The 22,161-nt window shown below is 43.5% G+C and overlaps 1 protein-coding gene across 1 annotated transcript in view; it reads right to left on the minus strand.

Annotated features, from left to right (window-relative positions):
* cdc42se2 (CDC42 small effector 2) overlaps positions 1–22,161 on the minus strand; it is an 82,894-nt gene that overhangs the window by 14,049 nt on the left and 46,684 nt on the right. The window contains exon 2 of the mRNA XM_014145375.3: positions 18,118–18,376. Within this exon, the coding sequence (XP_014000850.1) occupies positions 18,118–18,171 (54 nt within the window). The 5' untranslated portion in view covers positions 18,172–18,376. The remainder of the gene's footprint in view (positions 1–18,117; positions 18,377–22,161) is intronic.

Consider the following 22,161-nt stretch of genomic DNA (forward strand, 5'->3'; position numbering starts at 1 on the left):
TTTCAGATGACATAACAGTAATTCATCCTTCCAGGTGTATTTTGACAGTTCATCCAACACTATGATCCACACCGTCTGGTGTGGCTTGCATGTTCAGGACTTCCGTTCAGCATGACCTCTGTGCTCATTAAACACAATATTGAGCGTGATGGAACTGGGCAGCAGCATATGGTGCGTGGCCTCAGGTCAGAATGAACCATAGTAAATGGTGATCTAGATGCCAATTATGTCAATAACGGCAAATCCAGGGTACTAAATCACAATTCTCACCATTTGATTATCTATAAGTCCAACATAGTTCTAATTAAACCACAACGTTATGAGGCTCAGACTATTGGGTTGATTCCTGATTTAGTTCTACATATCTTTACTACTAGCTGGTTTGATTCCTGATTTAGTTCTACATATCTTTATTACTAGCTGGTTTGTATCCTGATTTGAGTTCGACCTCTTTACTACTAGCTGGTTTGGATCCTGATTTGAGTTCGACCTCTTTACTACTAGCTGGTTTGGATCCTGATTTGAGTTCTACATATCTTTACTACTAGCTGGTTTGGATCCTGATTTGAGTTCGACATATCTTTACTACTAGCTGGTTTGGATCCTGATTTGAGTTCGACATATCTTTACTACTAGCTGGTTTGTATCCTGATTTAGTTCTACATATCTTTCTTTACTACTAGCTGGTTTGTATCCTGATTTTAGTTCTACATAGCTTTAATTTTAGCCAAAGGTTCGAGGCAGGGGCGGCCAACCCTTCACCAGGGGAGCTACTGGCTTTTGTTCCAGCCCTGCTCTAACCCATCTGACTAATAAGCAGTGGTCCATCAGGACCTGAATCAGGCAAAGCCTGCAGACCCAGTAGTTCTCCAGGAGGGTTGGCCAGACATAAACAATATTCCTAATTGGAGATGGGCCTGGTAGACCTAGAGTTTAGTAGGATTTTTAGAGTACCTTGTCTTAGACTGGTGAACTTCACTAGTCCTCCACTCCTTGCTGGAGTGGCTAAATTACCCTGGGAAACGTTCCCTTGGAAAGGCTTTTTAACATAACCCACGATAACTAACGCAACTTAGATCCTATGGCGAGCTCTACCCACTCACCAAATATAAAACAAATATTTTGCAGCGCAGAATGCTAATAGCATAGCCTAGAATACCCAGGATATAGTTAGTGCCTTCAGAAAGTACTCCTACCCCTTGACTTATTCCACAATTTGTGTTACAGCCTGAATTCAATTTATTAAATATACATATTTTAAATCACTCATCTACACACAATACCCCAAAAGACAAAGTGAAAACATGTTTCGATTTTTTTTTGCAACTGTATTAAAAATGAAATATCTACATTTTCGTAAGTATTCACAACCCTGAGTCAATACATGTTAGAATCACCTTTGGCAGCGATTACAGCTATGAGTCTTTCTGGGTAAGTCTAAGAGCTTTGCACACCTGGATTGTACAAAATTCTTCAAGCTCTGTCAAGTTGGTTGTTGATCATTGCTAGACAGCCATAGATCATCAAGCTAATTTAATTTAAAACTAGGCCACTCAGGAATAGAGCTGTTGCGGTGACCGTATTACTGCCACACCGGCGGTCAAATTCCACATGACCGTTTAGTCACGGTAATTAGGCTTCTCCAAGCTCTGATGCTGGTCATTAGTAGCCTACCAAACTTACTAACTGCCTGGTACTCAGCACTCCATTGTCCCTCTAATCACTCTGACGTCAATGTAAACGTAATCGAAAATCAAATAAAAAAAAAACACTTCATGAGAGCCCATGAGCTTATTTTGCGCAACATTTTAGGCTATGAAATTGCAGGAGAAAACAGAGTGATGGCCGCTAATAAAAAGAGGAGGATGCCATCAGCTTTCTATAGGCTAGGCCTACTGTAGTATCTTGAATAGACCAACATATAATTGGAGGACACAGGATGTAATCTTTACTTGTCATTCATTAGGAACTGATTTACACCACTATCTATCACAGAGACCAACACTCAACTAACTCTATTGCTCACAGAACGGTCACCAACCTAGGACCGGTGATTGCGCCACCTATTGGTTAGATGAGCCAGCATCATTTATCACTCTATAACAACTACTATATTTGTTTCTCAACTTTATTAATATTAAGCACATTATGTCTCTTTACAACAGGAGTATAGTCTACCTGGCTGGCATGAAAATAAACCATTCGCTATTTAAGTGCATAGATACGTATTTTTTCCCCCGCTGCCCCGTTTAAATATAGGTGCATGGTCACAAACAGTATCAGTCAAAAGTTTGACACACCTACTCATTCAAGGGGTGTTCTTTATTTTACTATTTTCTACATTGTAGAATAATAGAAGACATCAAAACGAAGAAATGTAAAAAAAATATATATATTTCACCTTTATTTAACCAGGTAGGAAAGTTGAGAACAAGTTCTCATTTACAATTGCGACCTGGCCAAGATAAAGCAAAGCAGTTTGACACATACAACAACACAGAGTTACACATGGAGTAAAACAAACATACAGTCAATAATATAGTAGAAAAATAAGTCTATATACAAAGTGAGCAAATGAGGTGAGATAAGGGAGGTAAAGGCAAAAAAGGCCATGGTGGCGAAGTAAATACAATATAGCAAGTAAAACACTGGAATGGTAGATTTGCAGTGGAAGAAAGTGCAAAGTAGAAATAATGGGGTGCAAAGGAGCAAAATAAATAAATAAATACTGTAGGGGAAGAGGTAGTTGTTTGGGCTAAATTATAGATGGGCTATGTACAGGTGCAGTAATCTGTGAGCTGCTCTGACAGCTGGTGCTTAAAGCTAGTGAGGGAGATAAGTGTTTCCAGTTTTAGAGATTTTTGTAGTTTGTTCCTGTCATTGGCAGCAGAGAACTGGAAGGAAAGGCGGCCAAAGGAGGAATTGGCTTTGGGGGTGACCAGAGAGATATACCTGCTGGAGCGCGTGCTACAGGTGGGTGCTGCTATGGTGACCAGTGAGCTGAGATAAGGGGGAACTTTACGTAGCGGGGTCTTGTAGATGACCTGGAGCCAGTGGGTTTGGCGACGAGTATGAAGCGAGGGCCAGCCAACGAGAGCGTACAGGTCGCAGTGGTGGGTAGTATATGTTGCTTGGGTGACAAAACGGATGGCACTGTGATAGACCACATCCAATTTATTGAGTAGGGTATTGGAGGCTATTTTGTAAATGACATCGCCGAAGTCGAGGATCGGTAGGATGGTCAGTTTTACGAGGGTATGTTTGGCAGCATGAGTGAAGGATGCTTTGTTGCGAAATAGGAAGCCAATTCTAGATTTAACTTTGGATTGGAGATGTTTGATGTGAGTCTGGAAGGAGAGTTTACAGTCTAACCAGACACCTAGGTATTTGTAGTTGTCCACATATTCTAAGTCAGAACCATCCAGAGAAGTGATGCTAGACGGGTGGGCAGGTGCAGGCAGCGATCGGTTGAAGAGCATGCATTTAGTTTTACTTGTATTTAAGAGCAGTTGGAGGCCACGGAAGGAGAGTTGTGTGGCATTGAAGCTCGTCTGAGGGTAGTTAACACAGTGTCCAAAGAAGGGCCAGAAGTATACAGAATGGTGTCGTCTGCGTAGAGTGGATCAGAGACTCACCAGCAGCAAGAGCGCCATCATTGATGTATACAGAGAAAAGAGTCGGCCCAAGAATTGAACCCTGTGGCACCCCCATAGAGACTGCCAGAGGCCCGGACAACAGGCCCTCCGATTTGACACACTGAACTCTATCAGAGAAGTAGTTGGTGAACCAGGCGAGGCAATCAAAATAACACATATGGAATCATATGGTAACCAAAACAGTGTTAAACAAAGCAAAATATTTTATATTTGAGATTCTTCAATGTAGCTACCCTTTGCCTTGATGACAGCTTTGTAAATTCTTGGCATTCTCTCAACCAGCTTCATGAGGTTTGAATTAACAGGTGTGACTTGTTAAAAGTTAATTTGTCGAATATTTTTCCTTCTTAATGCATTTGAGCAAATGAGTTGTGTGGTAACAACGAAGGGGTGGTGTACAGAAGATAGCCCTATTTGGTAAAAGACCAAGTCCATATATGGCAAGAACAGTTCAAATAAGCAAAGAGAAACAACAGTCCATCATTACATTAAGACATGAAGGTCAGTCAATGCGGAAAATGTCAAGAACTTTTAAAGTTTCTTCCAGAGCAGTCTCAAAAACCATCAAGCGCTATGATGAAACTGGCTCTCATGAGGACCACCACAGGAAAGGAAGACCCAGAGTTACCTCTACTGCAGAGGATAAGTTCATTAGAGTTAACTGCACCTCAGATTGCAGCCCAAATAAATGCTTCACAGAGTTCAAGTAACAGACACATCTCAACCACAATTGTTCAGATGAGACTGCGTGAAATCAGGCCTTCATGGTCAAATTGCTGCAAAGAAACCACTACTAAAGGACACCAATAAGAAGAAGAGACTTGCTTGGGCCAAGAAACACGAGCAATGGACATTAGACCGGTGGAAATCTGTCCTTTGGTCGGATGAGTCAAAATTTGAGATTTTTGGTTCCAACCGCTGTGTCTTTGTGAGGCGCAGAGTTGGTGAACGGATGATCTCCGCATGTGTGGTTCTCACCGTGAAGCATGGAGGTGGTGGTGTGATGATGCTTTGCTGGCGAAACGGTCTGATTTATTTAGAATTCAAGGCACAATTAACCAGCATGGCTACCACAGCATTCTGCAGGGATACGCCATCCCATCTGGTTTGCCCTTAGCGGGACTATAATTTATTTTTCCAACAGGATAATGACCCAAAACATACCTCCAGGCTGTGTCAGGGCTATTTTACCAAGAAGGAGAGTGATGGAGTGCTGCATCAGATGACCTGAGAACCACCCAACCTCAACCCAATTGAGATGGTTTGGGATGAGCTGGACAGCAGAGTGAAGGAAAATCAGCCAAAAAGTGCTCAGCATATGTGAGAACTCCTTCAAGACAGTTGGAAAAGCATTCCTCATGAAGCTAGTTAAGAGAATGCCAAGAGTGTACAAAGCTGTCATCAAGGCAAAGGGTGGCTACTTTGAAGAATCTCAAATATAAAATATATTTTGATTTGTTTAACACTTTTGGTTACTACATGATTCCATATGTGTTATTTCATAGTTTTGACGTCTTCACTATTATTCTACAATGAAAAAAATTTAAGAAAAACCCTTGAATGAGTAGGTGTCTCAACTTTTGACTGGTACTGTATATTATTTAGTATATGTAAAGACAAGATTAAATCAAGAATAGTCTGATGGGTGACAATATTAGTCTTTCACTTGTGAATGATACCCAGTATAAGAAACAATGCCTTTTTTTGCAACTTTTTGGAATCATAGTCACACACCTCATGTAAGCTAGCCCATGGGCCTATATGTTTTAAGAAAATTTGAGGCATTATCAAGTGCTTGTGAAATTGTGAATGAGAGACTATTGGAGTGTACCACCTGGGGAAAAAAAACAAAGCAGAGCTCATGACTTTCAAGCAACTTTTTTCAAATCATCATTAGTCTCATCATGCAGCCTTACAACGCAATAAAAAAATCTAAACAAAAAGCCCAATGTTTGTAGAACTAAAGTTACATTAATAACTCTAAATTAAGCATATAGGAGGAGCTATTTCTTTTAAACACAGAATAGCAGCATGCTCCGTCAAATGCTATTATTTTCTTCTGAAGTAGACTACATTTTCTTCATATCATGCTTGTTTAGTAAACCTGTCTAAAATAAATAATGGATTTATTGTGAAGGTGTAGGCTATATTACATGGATTTATTAGACTTTTTAAAATGGCTTGTAGGCTATGTGGAAGCCAGGAGATGCTAAATGTGTTTATGTTAATTAATGGTAAATTACCGTGAGACCAACAGTTATTTTCTTGACAATCACTGACTGACGAAATTTCGTGACCGCCACAGCCCTACTCAGGAACATTCAATGTGGTCTTCGTAAGCAACTCCAGTGTATATTTGCCCTTGTGATTAATGTTGTTGTCCTGCTGAAAGCTGAATGTCTCCCAGTGTCTGGTGGAAAGCAGACTGAGCCAGGTTTTCCTGTAGGATTTTGCCTGTGCTTAGCTCTATTCTGTTTATTTTTATCCTAAAAAACTCCCTAGTCCTTGACTAGGACAAGCATACCCATAACATGAAGCTTGAACATATGAAGAGTGGTTCTCCGATGTGTTGCGTTGGATTTGACAAACATAACGCTTTGTATTCAGGACATGAAATTAATTTCTTTGCCACATTTTTTGCAGTTTTACTTTAGTGCCTTACTGCAAAACAAATGCATGTTTTGAAATATGTTTTTTTATGTACAGGTTTCCTTTTCACTCTCATTTAGGTTAGTATTGTGGAGTAACTACAATGTTGTTGATCCATCCTCCGTCCCCATTGGCCTCATAGTGAAATCCCTGTGCGGCTTCCTTCCTCTCCAGAAACTGAGGAAGGATGCCTTTATCTTTGTAGTGACTAGGTGTATGGATACGCCATCCAAAGTATAATTAATAACTGCACCATGCTCAAAGGGATATTCAATATCTGCCTCGTTTTTTTTTACCCATCTACCAATAGGTGCCGTTCTTTGTGAGGTATTGGAAAACACCCCTGGTCTTCGTGGTTGAAACTGTGTTTGAAATGCTTGACTGAGGGACCTTACAGATAATTATGTGTGTGGGGGTACAGAGATGAGGTAGTCATTCAAAAATCATGTTAAACACTATTATTGCACGAAGAGTGAGTCCATGAAACTAATTATGTGACTTGTTAAGCACATTTTTACTTATTAACTTATTTAGGCTTGCCATAACTAAGGGGTTGAAAAGAATCGAATCAAATTAAATTATTTGTCACATGTGCCGAATACAACAGATGTAGACCTCACAGTGAAATGCTGAATACAACAGGTGTAGACCTTAGTGAAATGCTTACAAGCCCTTAACCAACAATGCAGTTAAGAAAAATAAGTGGTAATTAAAAAATAGATAAGTAAAAAAAGAAAAAATAACAAATAGTTAAAGAGCAGCAGTAAAATAACAGTAGCGATGCTATATACCTGGGGTGCCGGTACAGAGTCAATGTGTGGGGGCACAGGTTAGTCGAGGTAATATGTACATGTAGGTAGAGTTATTAAAGTGACTATAAATAGATGATAACAGAGAGTAGCAGCTGCGTAAAAGAGAGGGTGGGACAATGCAAATAGTCTGGGTAGCCATTTGATTACCTGTTCAGGAGTCTTATGGCTTGGGGATAGAAGCTGTTAAGAAGCTTTTTGGACGTAGACTTGGTGCCCTGGTACCGCTTGCTGTGCGGTAGCAGAGAGAACAGTCTATGACTAGGGTGGCTGGAGTCTGACAATTTTTAGGGCCTTCCTCTTAACACTGCCTGGTATAGAGGTCCTGGATGGCAGGAAGCTTAGCCCCCGTGATGACTGGGCCGTACGCACTACCCTCTGTAGTGCCTTGCGGTCGGAGGCTGAGCAGTTGCCATTCCAGGCAGTGATGCAACCAGTCAGGATGCTCTCGATGGTGCAGCTGTAGAACCTTTTGAGGATGTGAGGACCCATGCCAAATATGTCTCCTGAAGGGGAATAGGCTTTGTCGTGCCCTATTCATGACTGTCTTGGTATGTTTGGACCATGATAGTTCGTTGGAGATGTGGACACCAAGGACACCGAGGAAGCTCTCAACCTGCTCCAGTACAGCCCCGTCTAAGAGAATGGAGGCGTGCTCGGTCATCCTTTTCCTGTAGTCCACAATCATCTCCTTTGTCTAGATCACATTGATGGAGAGGTTGTTGTCCTAGCACCACACTGCCAGGTCTCTGACTTCCTCCCTATAGGCTGTCTCATAGTTGTCGGTGATCAGGCTGTTGTGTCGCCAGCAAACTTAATGATGGTGTTGGAGTCGTGCCTGGCCATGCAGTCATGGGTGAACAGGGAGTACAGGAGGGGTCTAAGTACACACCCCTCAGGGGCTCCAGTGTTGAGGATCAACGTGGCAGATGTGTTGTTACCTACCCTTACCACCTGGGGGCGACCCGTCAGGAAGTCCAGGATCCAGTTGCAGAGGGAGGCGTTTAGTCCCAGGGTCCTTAACTTAGTGATGAGCTTTGAGGGCACTATGGTGTTGAACGCTAAGCTGTAGTCAATGAATAGCATTCTCACGTAGGTGTTCCTTTTGTCCAGGTGGGAAAGGGCAGTGTGGAGTGCAATAGAGATTGCATCATCTGTGGATCTGTTGGGGCGGTACGGCAAATTGGAGTGGGTCTAGGGGTTCTGGGATAATGGTGTTGATGTGAGCCATGACCAGCCTTTCAAAGTACTTCATGGCTACAGAGGTGAGTGCTATGGGTCGGAAGTCATTTAGGCAGGTTACCTAAGTGTTCTTGGACACAGACTATGGTGGTCTACTTGAAACATGTTGGTATTACAGACTCAGGTCAGGGACAGGTTGAAAATGTCAGTGAAGACACTTGCCAGTTGGTCAGCACATGCTCGGAGTACACGACATGGTAATCCGTCTGGCCCTGCAGCCTTGTGAATGTTGACCTGTTTAAAAGGTCTTACTCACATTGGCTATGGAGAGCGTGATCACACAGTCATCCAGAACAGCTGATGCTCTCATGCCTGTTTGATAGTTCGTCTGAGGGCATAGCGGGATTTCTTATAAGCGTCCGGGTTAGAGTCCAGCTCCTTGAAAGCGGCAGCTCTACCCTTTAGCTCAGTGCGGATATCGCCTGTAATTCTTTGTTTCTGTTATGTATGTACTGTCACTGTGGGGACGACGTCCTCGATGCACTTATTGATGAAGCCAGCGACTCATGTGGTGTACTCCTCAATGCCATCGGAAGAATCCCGGAACATATTCCAGTCTGTCCTAGCAAAACAGTCCTGTAGCTTAGCTTCTGCGTCATCTGACCACTTCTTTATTTACCACATCACCTGTGCTTCCTGCTTTAGTTTCTGCTTGTAAGCAGGAATCAGGAGGATAGAATTATGGTCAGATTTGCCAAGTGGAGGGCTGAGGGAGAGCTTTGTATGCATCTCTGTGTGTGGAGTAAAGGTTGTCTAGAGTTTTTTTCCCTCTGGTTGCACATGTGACATGCTGGTAGACATGAGGTAAAACGGATTTAAGTTTCTCTGCATTAAAGTCCCAGGCCCTTAGGAGCGCCACCTCTGGATGAGCATTTTCCTGTTTACTTATGGCGGAATACAGCTCATTGAGTGCGGACTTAGTGCCAGCATCGGTGGTAGAGCGACAATTACGAAGAATATAAATGACAACTCTCTTGGTAAATAGTGTGGTCTACAACTTATCATGAGATACTCTACCTCAGGTGAGCAAAACCTCGAGACTTGCTTAATATTAGATTTTGTGCACCAACTTGTTTACAAATATACACAGACCACCACCCATTGTCTTACCGGAGGCAGTTGTTCTATCTTGGCGATGCAGCGTAAACCCCGCCAGCTGTATATTATCCATGTTGTCGTTCAGCCACGACTCGGAGAAACATAAGATATTACAGGATATTCATAATCGTAGCTCGTCTATTTTGTTATCCAATGACTGTGCGTCAGATCCTTACAAGGCACCCCGAACTACTTCCCCGATATCTCCATCTCTTTCTCCTGTGAATGACGAGGATGAGGGCCTTGTCTGATGTCTGAAGTAAATCCTTCGCATCCGACTCGTTAAAGAAAAAATCTTCGTCCAGAACAAGGCGAGTAATCGCTGTCCTGATATCTAGAAGCTATTTTCGGTCATAAGAGACAGTGGCAGAAATATTATGTACATAATAAGTTACAAATAATGCGAAAAACACACAATAGAACAATTGGTTAAGAGCCCGTAAAACGGCAGCCATCTCCTCCGGCGACATTCTGTTGTATACTTAATGACTAAAGATATTTCAGCTTTTCATTTTTAAATTCAATTTGTAAAAGATTCTAATAACATAATTCCACTTTTGACATTATGGGGTATAGTGTGTAGGCCAGTGACACAAAATAGAAATATAATACATTTTTAATTAAGGCTGTAAAAATGTGGAAAAAGTCAAGGGGTGTGAATACTTTCTTAAGGCAGTGAAGCTATTGGGATGGACAGTATGACGTAGGCATTTATATTTCCATTAACACACCACTGATCATTCAGTTCCCACAGAGCCTGGCAAGGGTAACATCAGGGTTGTGGGTTTGAATCCCACAAGCACCACTGTTAAAATGACCATATGACTATCATAAAACAATACAAAGGTTATAAAATGTGGAGAGAATGCTAGATGTGGCCTATTGCTATGCATCCCGGAATGAGAATGATGGATGTGGCATATTGCTGGGCATCCCAGAATGAGGACACACTAGTGCTCTGGGTGTAGATGGGGAAAGTGTTCACGTGAGGAAGTCCTCAGGCGCTCTTCTCCTTACTGGATGGTCTAATTTATATAGGCCTCCCCCATCACCGCTCATCAGAAGTGCAATGCCTGTTTTAGCAATTTAGTCTAATCTGGGTTAGGTAAATCTGGGACAAAGAGATGCTCACACACAAGCTCATTCATACACAAAGTTTCATTCTCACAGACATACAATCATACAAGCGCATACCACACACAGAATCACGCACACGCCACACACAGAGAACCACACATGCACTGCTTAGGGGAATGTACAACTAATTTCTGTTAAACACATCTTCCTAAACTGAACAAAAATATAAACGCAACATGTAAAGTGTTGGTCCCATGTTTCATGAGCTGAAATAAAAGATCCCAGAAATGTTCCATTCCATACACACAAAAAGCTTCTTTCTCGGAACTTTCATGCACACATTTGTTTACATCTCTGTTAGGGATGTATTTCTCATTTAGCAAAATAATCCTTCCACCTGACAGGTGTGGCATATCAAGAAGCTGATTAAACAGCATGATAATTACACAGGTGCACCTTGTGCTGTGGACAATAAAAGGCCACTAAAATATGCAATTCTGTCACAACGCAATGACAGATGTCTCAAGTTGCGCGAGCAATTGGTATGCTGACTGCAGGAATGTCCACCAGAGCTGTTGCATGTTCATTGAATGTTCAATACCATAAGCCGCCTCCAATATCATTTTAGAGAATTTGACAGTACATCCAACCAGCCTCACAACCGCAGACTACATGTAATCACGCCAGCCCAGCTGAGACCAGCCACCAGGACAGCTGATGAAACTGTGGGTTTGCACAACCAAAGAATTTCTGCACAAACTGTCACAACCCGTCTCAGGGAAGCTCATCTGCATGCTCGTCATCCTCACCAGGGTCTTGACCTGACTACAGTTTGGCATTGTAACCAACTCAGTAGGCAAATGCTCACCTTCAATGGCCACTGGCACACTGGAGAACTGTGCTCTTCACAGATGAATCCTGGTTTCAACTGTACCGGGCAGATGGCAGACAGCGTGTATGGTGTCATGTGTACGAGCGGTCTGCTGATGTCAACGTTGTGAACAGAGCGGCCCATGGTGGCGGTCGGGGTTATGGTGTGGGCAGGCATAAGCTACGGACAATGAACACAATTGCATTTTATCGATGGCCATTTGAATGCACAGAGATACCGGGACGAGATCCTGAGGCCCATTGTTGTGCCATTCATCCGCCGCCATCACCTCATGTTGCAGCATGATAATGCTTTGCCCCATGTCGCAAGGATCTGTAAACAATTCCTGACGCTGAAAATGTACCAGTTCTTCCATGGCCTGCATATTCACCAGACATGTCACCCACTGAGCATGTTTGCTCTGCATCGACATGTACGACAGCCTGTTCCAGGTCCCGCCAATATCCAGTAACTTTGCACAGCCATTGAAAAGTGGGACAACATTCCACAGGCCACAATCAACAGCCGGATCAACTATATGGGAAGGAGATGTCGCGCTGCATGAGGCAAATGGTGGCCACACCAGATGCTGACTGGTTTTCTGATCCACACCTACTTTTATATTTTCAAAGGGTATCTGTGACCAACAGATGCATATCTGTATTCCCAGTCATGTGAAATCCAGATTGTGAATAAGAAATGAGGGTTCATTTATTGTAGCTGGGGATTTTAACAAAGCTAATCTGAGAACAAGGCTTCCTGAATTCTATCAGCATATTGAATGCGCGACACAAGCTGATAGAGTAGCAATGGTCCAGAATGCTAACTTCCGCAATGCATACAAAGCCCTCCCCCACCCTCCCTTTAGCAAATCTGACCATGTCTCCATTTTGTTGCTCCCATCCTATAGGCAGAAATTAAAACAGGAAATGCCCGTGCTCAGGTCTAACCAACGCTGGTCTGACCAACCAACTGGTCTGACCGACCAACGCTTCAAAATTGCTTCGATCACATGGACTGGTATATGTTCTGGATTGCCTCAGACAGTAACATTGATGTATATGCTGACTCGGTGAGTGACTTTATTAGCAAGTGCATCAGAGATGCTGTACCCACTGTGACTATTAACACCTTCCCTAACCAGAAACTGTGGATTGATGGCAGCATTCGCGCAAAACTGAAAGCGCGAACCACCGCTTTTAAATCAGGGCAAGGTGACTGGAAACATGACCGAATACAAACAGTGTAGTTTTTCCCTCCGCAAGGCAATCAAACAAGCAAAGCATCAGTATAGAGACAAAGTAGAGTCGCAATTCAACAGCTCAAACACGAGACGTATGTGGCAGGGTCTACAGTCAATCACGGACTACAAAAAGAAAACCAGCCCCGTTGCGGACATCAGCGTCTTGCGCCCAGACAAATTAAACAACTTCTTTGATCGCTTTGAGGACAATACAGTGCCACGTTCCGCTACCAAAGCCTGTGGGCTGTCCTTCTCCGTGGCCAATGTGAGTAAAACATTTAAACGTGTTAACCCTCGCAAGGCTGCCGGCCCAGACGGCATCCCTAGCCGCGTCCTCAGAGCATGCGCAGACCAGCTGGCTGGTGTGTTTATGGACATATTCATCAATCCCTATCCCAGTCTGTTGTCCCCACATGCTTCAAGATGGACACCATTGTTCCTGTTCCCAAGAAAGCTAAGGTAACTGAACTAAATGACTATCGCCCGGTAGCACTCACTTGTGTCATCATGAAATGCTTTGAGAGAGTAGTCAAGGATCATTTCACCACCACCCTACCGGATACCCTCGACCCACTCCAGTTTGCTTACCGCCCCAATAGGTCCACAGATGCAAATCGCCATCACACTGCCCTATCCCATCTGGACAAGAGGAATACGTATGTAAGAATGCTGTTCATTGACTACAGCTCAGCATTTAACACCATAGTACCCCCCAAACCCTGGGTCTCGACCCCGCCCTGTGCAACTGGGTCCTGGACTTTGACGGACCACCCATAGGTGGTGAAGGTAGGAAACAACTTCTCCACCCCACTGATCCTCAACACTGGGGCCTCACAAGGGTGCGTTCTCAGCCCTCTCCTGTACTCCCTGTTCACGCATGACTGCGTGGCCATGCACGCCTCCAACTCAGATCATCAAGTTTACAGACGACACTACAGTGGTACGCTTGATTATACAACAACGACAAGACGGCCTACAGGGAGGAGGTGAGGGCCCTCGGAGTGCGGTGTCAGGAAAATAACCTCTCACGCAATGTCAACAAAACAAAGGAGATGATCATGGACTTCAGGAAACAGCAGAGGGAGCACACCCCCCCCCCCCCCATCCACATCGACGGGACAGTAGTGGAGAAGGTGGAAAGTTACGTTCCTTAGCGTACACATCACGGACAAACTGAAAAGGTCCACCCACAAAGACAGCGTGGTGAAGGTGGCGCAACAGCGCCTCTTCAACCTCAGGAGACTGAAGAATTTGGCTTGTCACCAAAAACACAAACTTTTACAGATGCACAATCGAGAGCATCCTGTCGGGCTTTATCACCGCCTGGTACGGCAACTGCACCGCCCTCAACCGCAAAGCTCTCCAGAGGGTAGTGCGGTGTGCACAACGCATCACCGGGGGCAAACTACCTGCCCTTCAGGACACCTAGAGTATCCGATGTCACAGGAAGGCCAAAAAGATCATCAAGGACAACAACCACCCGAGCCACTGCCTGTTCACCCCGCTATCATCCAGAAGGCGAGGTCAGTACAGGTGCATCATTGCTAAGACAGAGAGACTGAAAAACAGCTTCTATCTCAAGGCAATCAGACTGTTAACTTCTTATGGGTACCTGGGACGGTAGCGTCCCACCTGGCCAACATCCAGTGAAATTGCAGAGCGCGAAATTCAAATATTTAACATTCTTGAAAATATATGTGTTATACATCAAAATAAAGCTTAACTTCTTGTTAATCCAGCCGCTGTGTCGAATTTCAAAAAGGCTTTACGGTGAAAGCATACCATGCGATTATCTGAGGACAGCGCCCAGCACACAAAACATTACATACAGTTACCAGCCAAGTAGATTAGTCAGAAATATCAATGAAATTAATCATTTACCTTTGATGATCTTCGTATGGTTGCACGCACAAGACTCCCAGTTACACAATAAATGTTTGTTTTGTTCGATAAAGTCCCTCTTTATATCCAAAAAACGTTTTGTTGGCGCGTTTTGTTCAGTAATCCAATGGCTCAAAGGCAGTCACAACAGGCAGATGAAAAATCCAAATAGTATCCATAAAGTTCGTAGAAACATGTCAAACGATGTTTATAGTCAACCCTCAGGTTGTTTTTGGCCTAAATAATCGATAATATTTCAACCGGACAATAGCGTCGTCAATATAAAAGAAAAACAATAAAGGCACGCTCTCGGTCATGCTCAGAAAACAGGTCTGGGAACTTCCCAGGGTCCACTCACTCAGAGTGGTCTTACTCCCTCAGTTTTCAGAATACACGCCTGAAACAATTTCTAAAGACGGTTGACATCTAGTGGAAGCCATAGGAAGTGCAATTTGAGTCCTAAGTTATGGGATACTGTATAGGCATTCAATATAAAACCACAAACATAAAGAAATCCCACTTCCTGGATGGATTTCTCAGGTTGTCGCCTGCCATATCAGTTCTGTTATACTCACAGACATTATGTTAACAGTTTTTGAAACTTTAGAGTGTCTTCTATCCAAATCTACCAATTATATGCATATCCTAGCTTCTGGGCCTGAGAAACAGGCAGTTTACTTTGGGCACACTTTTCATCCGGAGGTGAAAATAGTGCCTCCTACCCTAGTGAGGTTAAACAGCCATCACTAATAGAGAGGCTGCTGCCAACATACAGACTCAAATCTCTGGCCACTTTAATACATTTAATAAATGGATTTAATAAAGGTATCACTAGTCACTTTATATAACATGTCCTACATTACTCATCTCATATATACTCTATTCTATTCCATCTACTGTATCTTGCCTATGCCGCACAGCCATCGCTTATCCATATATTTATATGTACATATTCTTATTCATCCCTTTACATCTGTGTGTATAAGGTAGTCGTTGTGAATTTATTAGATTACTTGTTAGATAATACTGCACTGTCGGAACTAGAAGCACAAGCATCTCGCTACACTTGCATTAACATCTGCTAACCATGTGTAATGTGACCAATCAAATTTGATTTGGACCTAATTTATTTATTTCAATTGACCGACTTACTTATATGAACTGTTACTCAGTAAATATTATTGCATGTTGAGTTTATATTTTTGTTCAGTGTAAATTCAGGAGGAAACAGTCAAAAAAAAGGGAAATAAAAAAGTAAAATATTCTAATACAACCATTTTCAGATATTCGTTCTTTATCAATCTATGCTTATGTGAAGTTGTTAGCCTGTGGCTTATAGTAGAAAGGACAGCGAAGCAGCTTCCACCTGCGATAAATAGTTTCCTTAGTTGAGCAGTGGGTTAGTATTGTTTTGAAGACGAGAGTTTTTCTAGCCTACTCCAAGTCCTATTAAAGCACTACTTAAAATCCTTGCCCATCATCCTCCTCATCATCCTGCAGATCAATCCAGTTTCCATGGGTTAATACAGCGCGTCTTCACCTAAACGGAGTTGTGTGTATGACTATAGATATGACAGGATTCGTCATGGAGAGGCCTTGTGATCCTCAGGAAGCCTTTGGTGAGTCTATTAACATAGTTATTCAATAGAACGGTCAACAAACCAATCAGTGTGAAGCAGTATGTTTTGTCAGATGGGAAGGGAGAGTGAATTGTTTGCTCTGCTACATGTATGACAGACGACAAGGGTTTCAGGCCTGTGGTCGGCCAAGCTTAGGGTTAGGTTTGTACCAGGTTTTGTGCTGCTACCATGTGTTGCAGCCTTAGGTCTCTCTTTATGTAGTGTTGTCTCTCGTCGTGATGTGTGTTTTGTCCTACACACACACACTCCCTGCAGGAGGCCTTTTGGTAGGCAGTCATTGAAAATAAGAATTTGTTCTTAACTGACTTGCCTAGTTAAATAAAGGTTAAAAAAAAAATATATATATATTTTTTTTAACCTGCCTACCAAAAGGCCTCCTGCAGGGACGGGGGCTCGTCTCAGCCCTCTGGTCGGTCAAGCTTAGCAGAATCATCAACTCTCAGCTTGGACAGAGCCGAAAAAAAACGCTCAGGATTCTTCAAATGCTTTGGCCATAAAAGGCAGAGGGAGGAAAACCTCACCTCTTACTGTGGAGAAAGCTAGATGCACGCACACACACACACACACACACACACACTGGGGGGGACCAGTTGGAGACACACACACACACTGGGAGGGACCAGTTGGACACACACACACACACACACACTGGGGGGGGGGGGGGGGGGGGGTGACCAGTTGGACACACACACACACACACACACACACACACACACACACACACACACACACACACACACACACACACACACACACACACACACACACACACACACACACACACACACTGGGGGGGGGGGGGGGGGGGGGGTGACCAGTTGGAGACACACACACACACACTGGGAGGGACCAGTTGGAGACACACACACACACACTGGTGGGGACCAGCTGGACACCACTCACACCAGACACCACTCAAAAGTAGAGAAGAACAAGAACAAAGGATTTTCTGCTGTGGAGGAATCTAATCAGAGACACATTTCCATCTATTTTTAGACCAGGTTTCCAGGTTGTGTGTGATCAGACTGGGAATGGGGGGGTTGAGGATTAATGTGTTGTGACAGCAGCCATCTCCTGGGATGTGTAATGATTTGAAAGTTTAGGCCTAGAGGGAGGGCATTCACATTGCACAGAGACGGTACAAAAAGCAACACAGTGCACACACACACACTGGGGATCACAGCATCCTACTTGTTGGAAGAGGGAGCATGTTTCTCAACATTCAAATAAATCAATCTGTACTGTAGTTGATGGATGGGACTGATTTCAAAATTATAACATTTTCAACAACAAAAATGTAACATCTCCTGCCTTGCTTGGGTGTTTAAAACAGACCGGACCCCGGCCCCTCCCCCAAGAGGGACCCCGGCCCCTCCCCCAAGAGGGACCCCGGCCCCTACCCCAAGAGGGACCCCGGCCCCTACCCCAAGACGGACCCCGGCCCCTACCCCAAGACGGACCCCGGCCCCTACCCCAAGACGGACCCCGGCCCCTACCCCAAGACGGACCCCGGCTCCTACCCCAAGACGGACCCCGGCTCCTACCCCAAGACGGACCCCAGCTCCTACCCCAGCTCCTACCCCAAGACGTTTCTCCTGGATCTGAAAGTCTGATGGATGTTAGGATCATTTCTCCACCGAGCCCTATGGTACACTGGTGGAGGCTAGGGGTCTGGGGCCAGGGGTCTGGGGCCAGGGTTCTGGGGATAAGGGTCTGGGGCCAGGGGTCTGGGGCGTAGCAGTCTCTGAGTTGGAGGATACAGGCCACTACAGGCAGTTCACACACACTTAACCCAGATCCTGAGTGTCACATACTTCCATTTGAACTAATAAGAGTGAGCTTAGAAACCTCTAACAAACACTAATCACGTAGTTAAATGTGTGTGTTCTATACTACAGCGCTATTAAAAAGTGTGACATAAAATGACTCAATTGGTTGTGGGGTCACTTACCGGCTGGGGCTGCTCTGCAATACAGCAGTTGAAACACAACCAGAACTCGCTCATCACTTAGCAGGCTTAACGTGTTCCAGGGTCTAGTATCCCTCACTGCTAGGCTAGGATGATGCTCCAACGTCCCACGGTAGGGTGGGGGACGGGGTACTGTAGCGCAGGCCTGGGTGGGTGGGGGTGGGGGACGTAGCCTGAGAGGAGGAGGCAGAGATCCAGACAGCCTCTCAGGGCAGTAGGCTCCTGACCGGGTCAGTCACACCTGGGATAGAGAGGAGAGGCAAGAGGTGAGCTGACCGTTTGTACAGTCGTCACATTAACACTACCCATACACACGTGAAATGTGTTCAAGTGTACAGTCAGTCACACACACACACACAGTTGTGCATACACACAGTCACACGTGCAGTCGTGCATACACACAAATGCTCGAAAGGCAGTGTATGCGTAAGGTTCTCCAAGTAGTCACTATCTGGGTTAGAGATATTCCTTGTCTTAAGACAGGAGAGACTGGCCGCAGGCTCCTGTGTTTGACACTATTCTCTACTTAGCTGTGGTGCTACTTTACTCACAATGAGCCCGGAGTACAGGCATATGCCATTGAGTCTGGTGACCTACACAGACACAATAGAAGTGTATTGCTCGGCTACCTTCGGCTAGTGTCCAACACTACTCACATTAACACCTGGCCTTGTGCAACCACACATAATAGCAAATATGTTGGTGTTCTCATACTTGTTTCCTAAAGGGAAAATAAATGTGCAATAGACTGTCTGGGACTTTCACTTTTTCAGCAGTCATGTCAGTCGAGCTTAAGTGTGAGTCCATTGGTATTCTGAGACGTGAAGGTGAGTCCATTGGTATTCTGAGACGTGAAGGTGAGTCCATTGGTATTCTGAGACGTGAAGGTGAGTCCATTGGTATTCTGAGACGTGAAGGTGAGTCCATTGGTATTCTGAGACGTGAAGGTGAGTCCATTGGTATTCTGAGACGTGAAGGTCAGTCCATTGGTATTCTGAGACGTGAAGGTGAGTCCATTGGTATTCTGAGACGTGAAGGTGAGTCCATTGGTATTCTGAGATGTGATTGCTCCCCAAAAATATGAAACATGAAGAAAAAAATATATATATTCTATCGAGGCACACTGAAGATACTAGAACAATCCACATTTACTTTTCCTCCGCAAACAAAAGGAGTAATGAGTCTGACAACCCCAGTGTAGAATAGTTGATCTATTTACCTAGTCGGCTTGTTGTTGTTGTTGTTGTTGTGTGTTCTAGGCTAGAGAAATATTCCTCTCCAGGCACATCCAAGTTACCAGTGCCACAGGGAGGGAAACCTGCATTCTGACAAGCAGCCAACGCACAACACAGCAGTTTTAACGGCCTTTGTTAAAAAGATGTAGATCAGAACTTTCCATTCCTACATTATTCCTCAATTCCTAAATATGCATGGTTAAGCACGTTACCACTCACACAGTGAGTGCATAGGGGAGAGTGGGGCTAAATGTAACATGGGTCAAATGTAGGATAACTTGGGGTAAAACGCAACCCTACCTCAAAATCATTTTTGGGGAGTGACTTGAATTGTGATGAGACAGATGGCATTTTTGTTGTTGTTGAGCAAGAGTAGTGACAACCAGGGAAAGTGTTGAGGGACAAAATGGTGACATGAAGTGGTTTCTGTGAGAACTACAGGCAGGGGTCAGAAAATCGATTCAAAACGTTACGAATCGCCGAGTCATATTTTTGTGTTGTTGCTCATATTACTTACTTTCTACTTTCCGAAAATACCTCATTTTCATTCAGTGTTGAACTGAGCATGTAACTGTGTTGACGGTCATTGATCTACAAGTAACTGATCAACAAGCCAAACAACCCTAGGGAATATCAGTAGCCTGGTGAAACCGCGCGCTGTGCGGGCCTGGCTTTCGCCGTGCTGACTAACGCGAGTAAAGCGGCCTGTTTTTTCCCCCCCTGTTCAGAGAAATTAGTAAGTGAAGTCACTTGCATTATTTGCCATGAAGTGAAAGTACCAGGTTTTGGTTACTACATGATTCCATATGTGTGTTATTTCATAGTTTTGATGTCTTAACTATTATTCAACAATGTAGAAAATAGTAAAAATAAAGAAAAACCCTGGGATGAATAAGTGTGTCCAGACTGGTACATTATTTCTGATACATTTTAAGACTTTCTGGTAGATGTTTTCTAAAAGACTCCTTTTCCATCTGTTTATCCAGAAATCAACTGCTCTTTAATTGCTTGTCGCTTTCATTTCATACTCTTATCAGTATTTTTTGGTTTAAACTGCATTGTTGGTTAGGGGCTCGTAAGTACACCTGTTGTATTCGGCGCATGTGACTAATACAATTTGATTTCATTTAAGTCAAAGCCTTTACTTATGCCAAATGTTTTAGATGGAAATGGTTGAGAAATGTATCAATTCCTTCATTCCATGTGTAACTCTGTGTTGTTGTATGTGTCGAACTGCTTTGCTTTATCTTGGCCAGGTCGCAGTTGTAAATGAGAACTTGTTCTCAACTAGCCTACCTGGTTAACTTTTTTAGGACAGGGGGCAGCATTCGGAATTTTGGATGAAAAGCATGCCCAAAGTAAACTGCCTGCTACTCAGGCCCAGAAGCTAGGATATGCATATAATAGAAAACACAAAAGTTTCTAAAACTGTTAAAATTATGTCTGAGTATAACAGAACTTATTTGGAGTGCCAACAGAAGATCTTCACAAAGGTAAGGCATGAATTATATCGTTATTTCTGAGTTTTGTGTTGCGCCTGGCGGGTTGAATTATGATTGTCATGTGTTTGTTTGATGGGGTGCTGTCCTCAGATAATAGCATGGTTTGCTTTCGCCGTAAAGCCTTTTTGAAATCTGACACGGTGGCTAAATTAACAAGAAGTTAAGCTTTAATTTAGTGTATTGCACATATGAATGTATGAAAGTTAAATATTTCTAATAATATTTTTGGGAATTTGGCGCTCTGCCATTTCACCGGATGTTGTGGAAACGTTCCGCTAGCGGAACCCCTAGCCGTAAAAGGTTAAAGAAAGGTGAAATAAAAAATACCCTAAAAATAGACTCTTCACTTTCATTTGTCACCCAATTTGATATTCTCCTATGAATTTCACATGTTGGTGCTCATGGGTCCTTTTCAATGGAAATACCCTCTAAGGAAAACCTCAGTGCATTCATTACTTCATGTTCCGAAAGTAAAGCATGTCAATAAACCATCTTTATGTTACCTCCAGAAGTACAACCACAATACACCTGTAGTAAGGTCTACAAATGAAAACACAAGCTAACCCTTGTGCTTTTCCACTCAGTAGCATGTTTTGCAGATGGAGTATACAGATCCAGTAGAACTTCGCGTCGATCGGTTCCTTCGCAATGTAGGCTAATATAGGTGTATTCTGTGAATAATTGTTGCTGTGATTAAAGATTTGTGTAAACACAATGGCAGGTACGTGAAGCTGCATCCACTAAGAAATGTCACCAGGATTTGGGGCAATATCGTAATATTTCTAAATACAATCACAGGAAAACATAGTTTGGAAACATTCACTCTGGTGTTTTGAAAAATTCACTCTTATCATTGGGGTCAGTCAGTGGCAGTTTAAACTTTCTTTGGGCAATCATTTCCTCCTCCATGTTAGATGTCATATTGCACAATGTGTTTCCCCTTTTTGTAAGCCTAGATTAGGCGGTTGCATACAAGACATAACTGCGGGAAGTTGTTTAGAGTAGGGGGTGCTGACGATCACCTTCATAATAAAGCATTGCATGCATCCATTTTTTATTTATTTAACTAGGCAAGTCAATAAGAACAAATTCTTATTTACAATGACGGCCTACACCAGCCAAACCCCGACGTTGCTGGGCCAATTGTACCTGGAATCGAACCAGGGTGTCTGTAGTGATGCCTATAGCAATGAGATGCAGTGCCTTAGACTGCTGCACCACTCGGGAGCCCATCTATGCAGACAAAATAAATAAATAACAGCAGTCACAGCACTAAGTTAATTCATGGC

This window comes from Salmo salar, chromosome 01, assembly GCF_965601325.2.
Source record: "Salmo salar chromosome 01, fSalSal1, whole genome shotgun sequence".
NCBI classification, from domain to species: domain Eukaryota; kingdom Metazoa; phylum Chordata; class Actinopteri; order Salmoniformes; family Salmonidae; genus Salmo; species Salmo salar.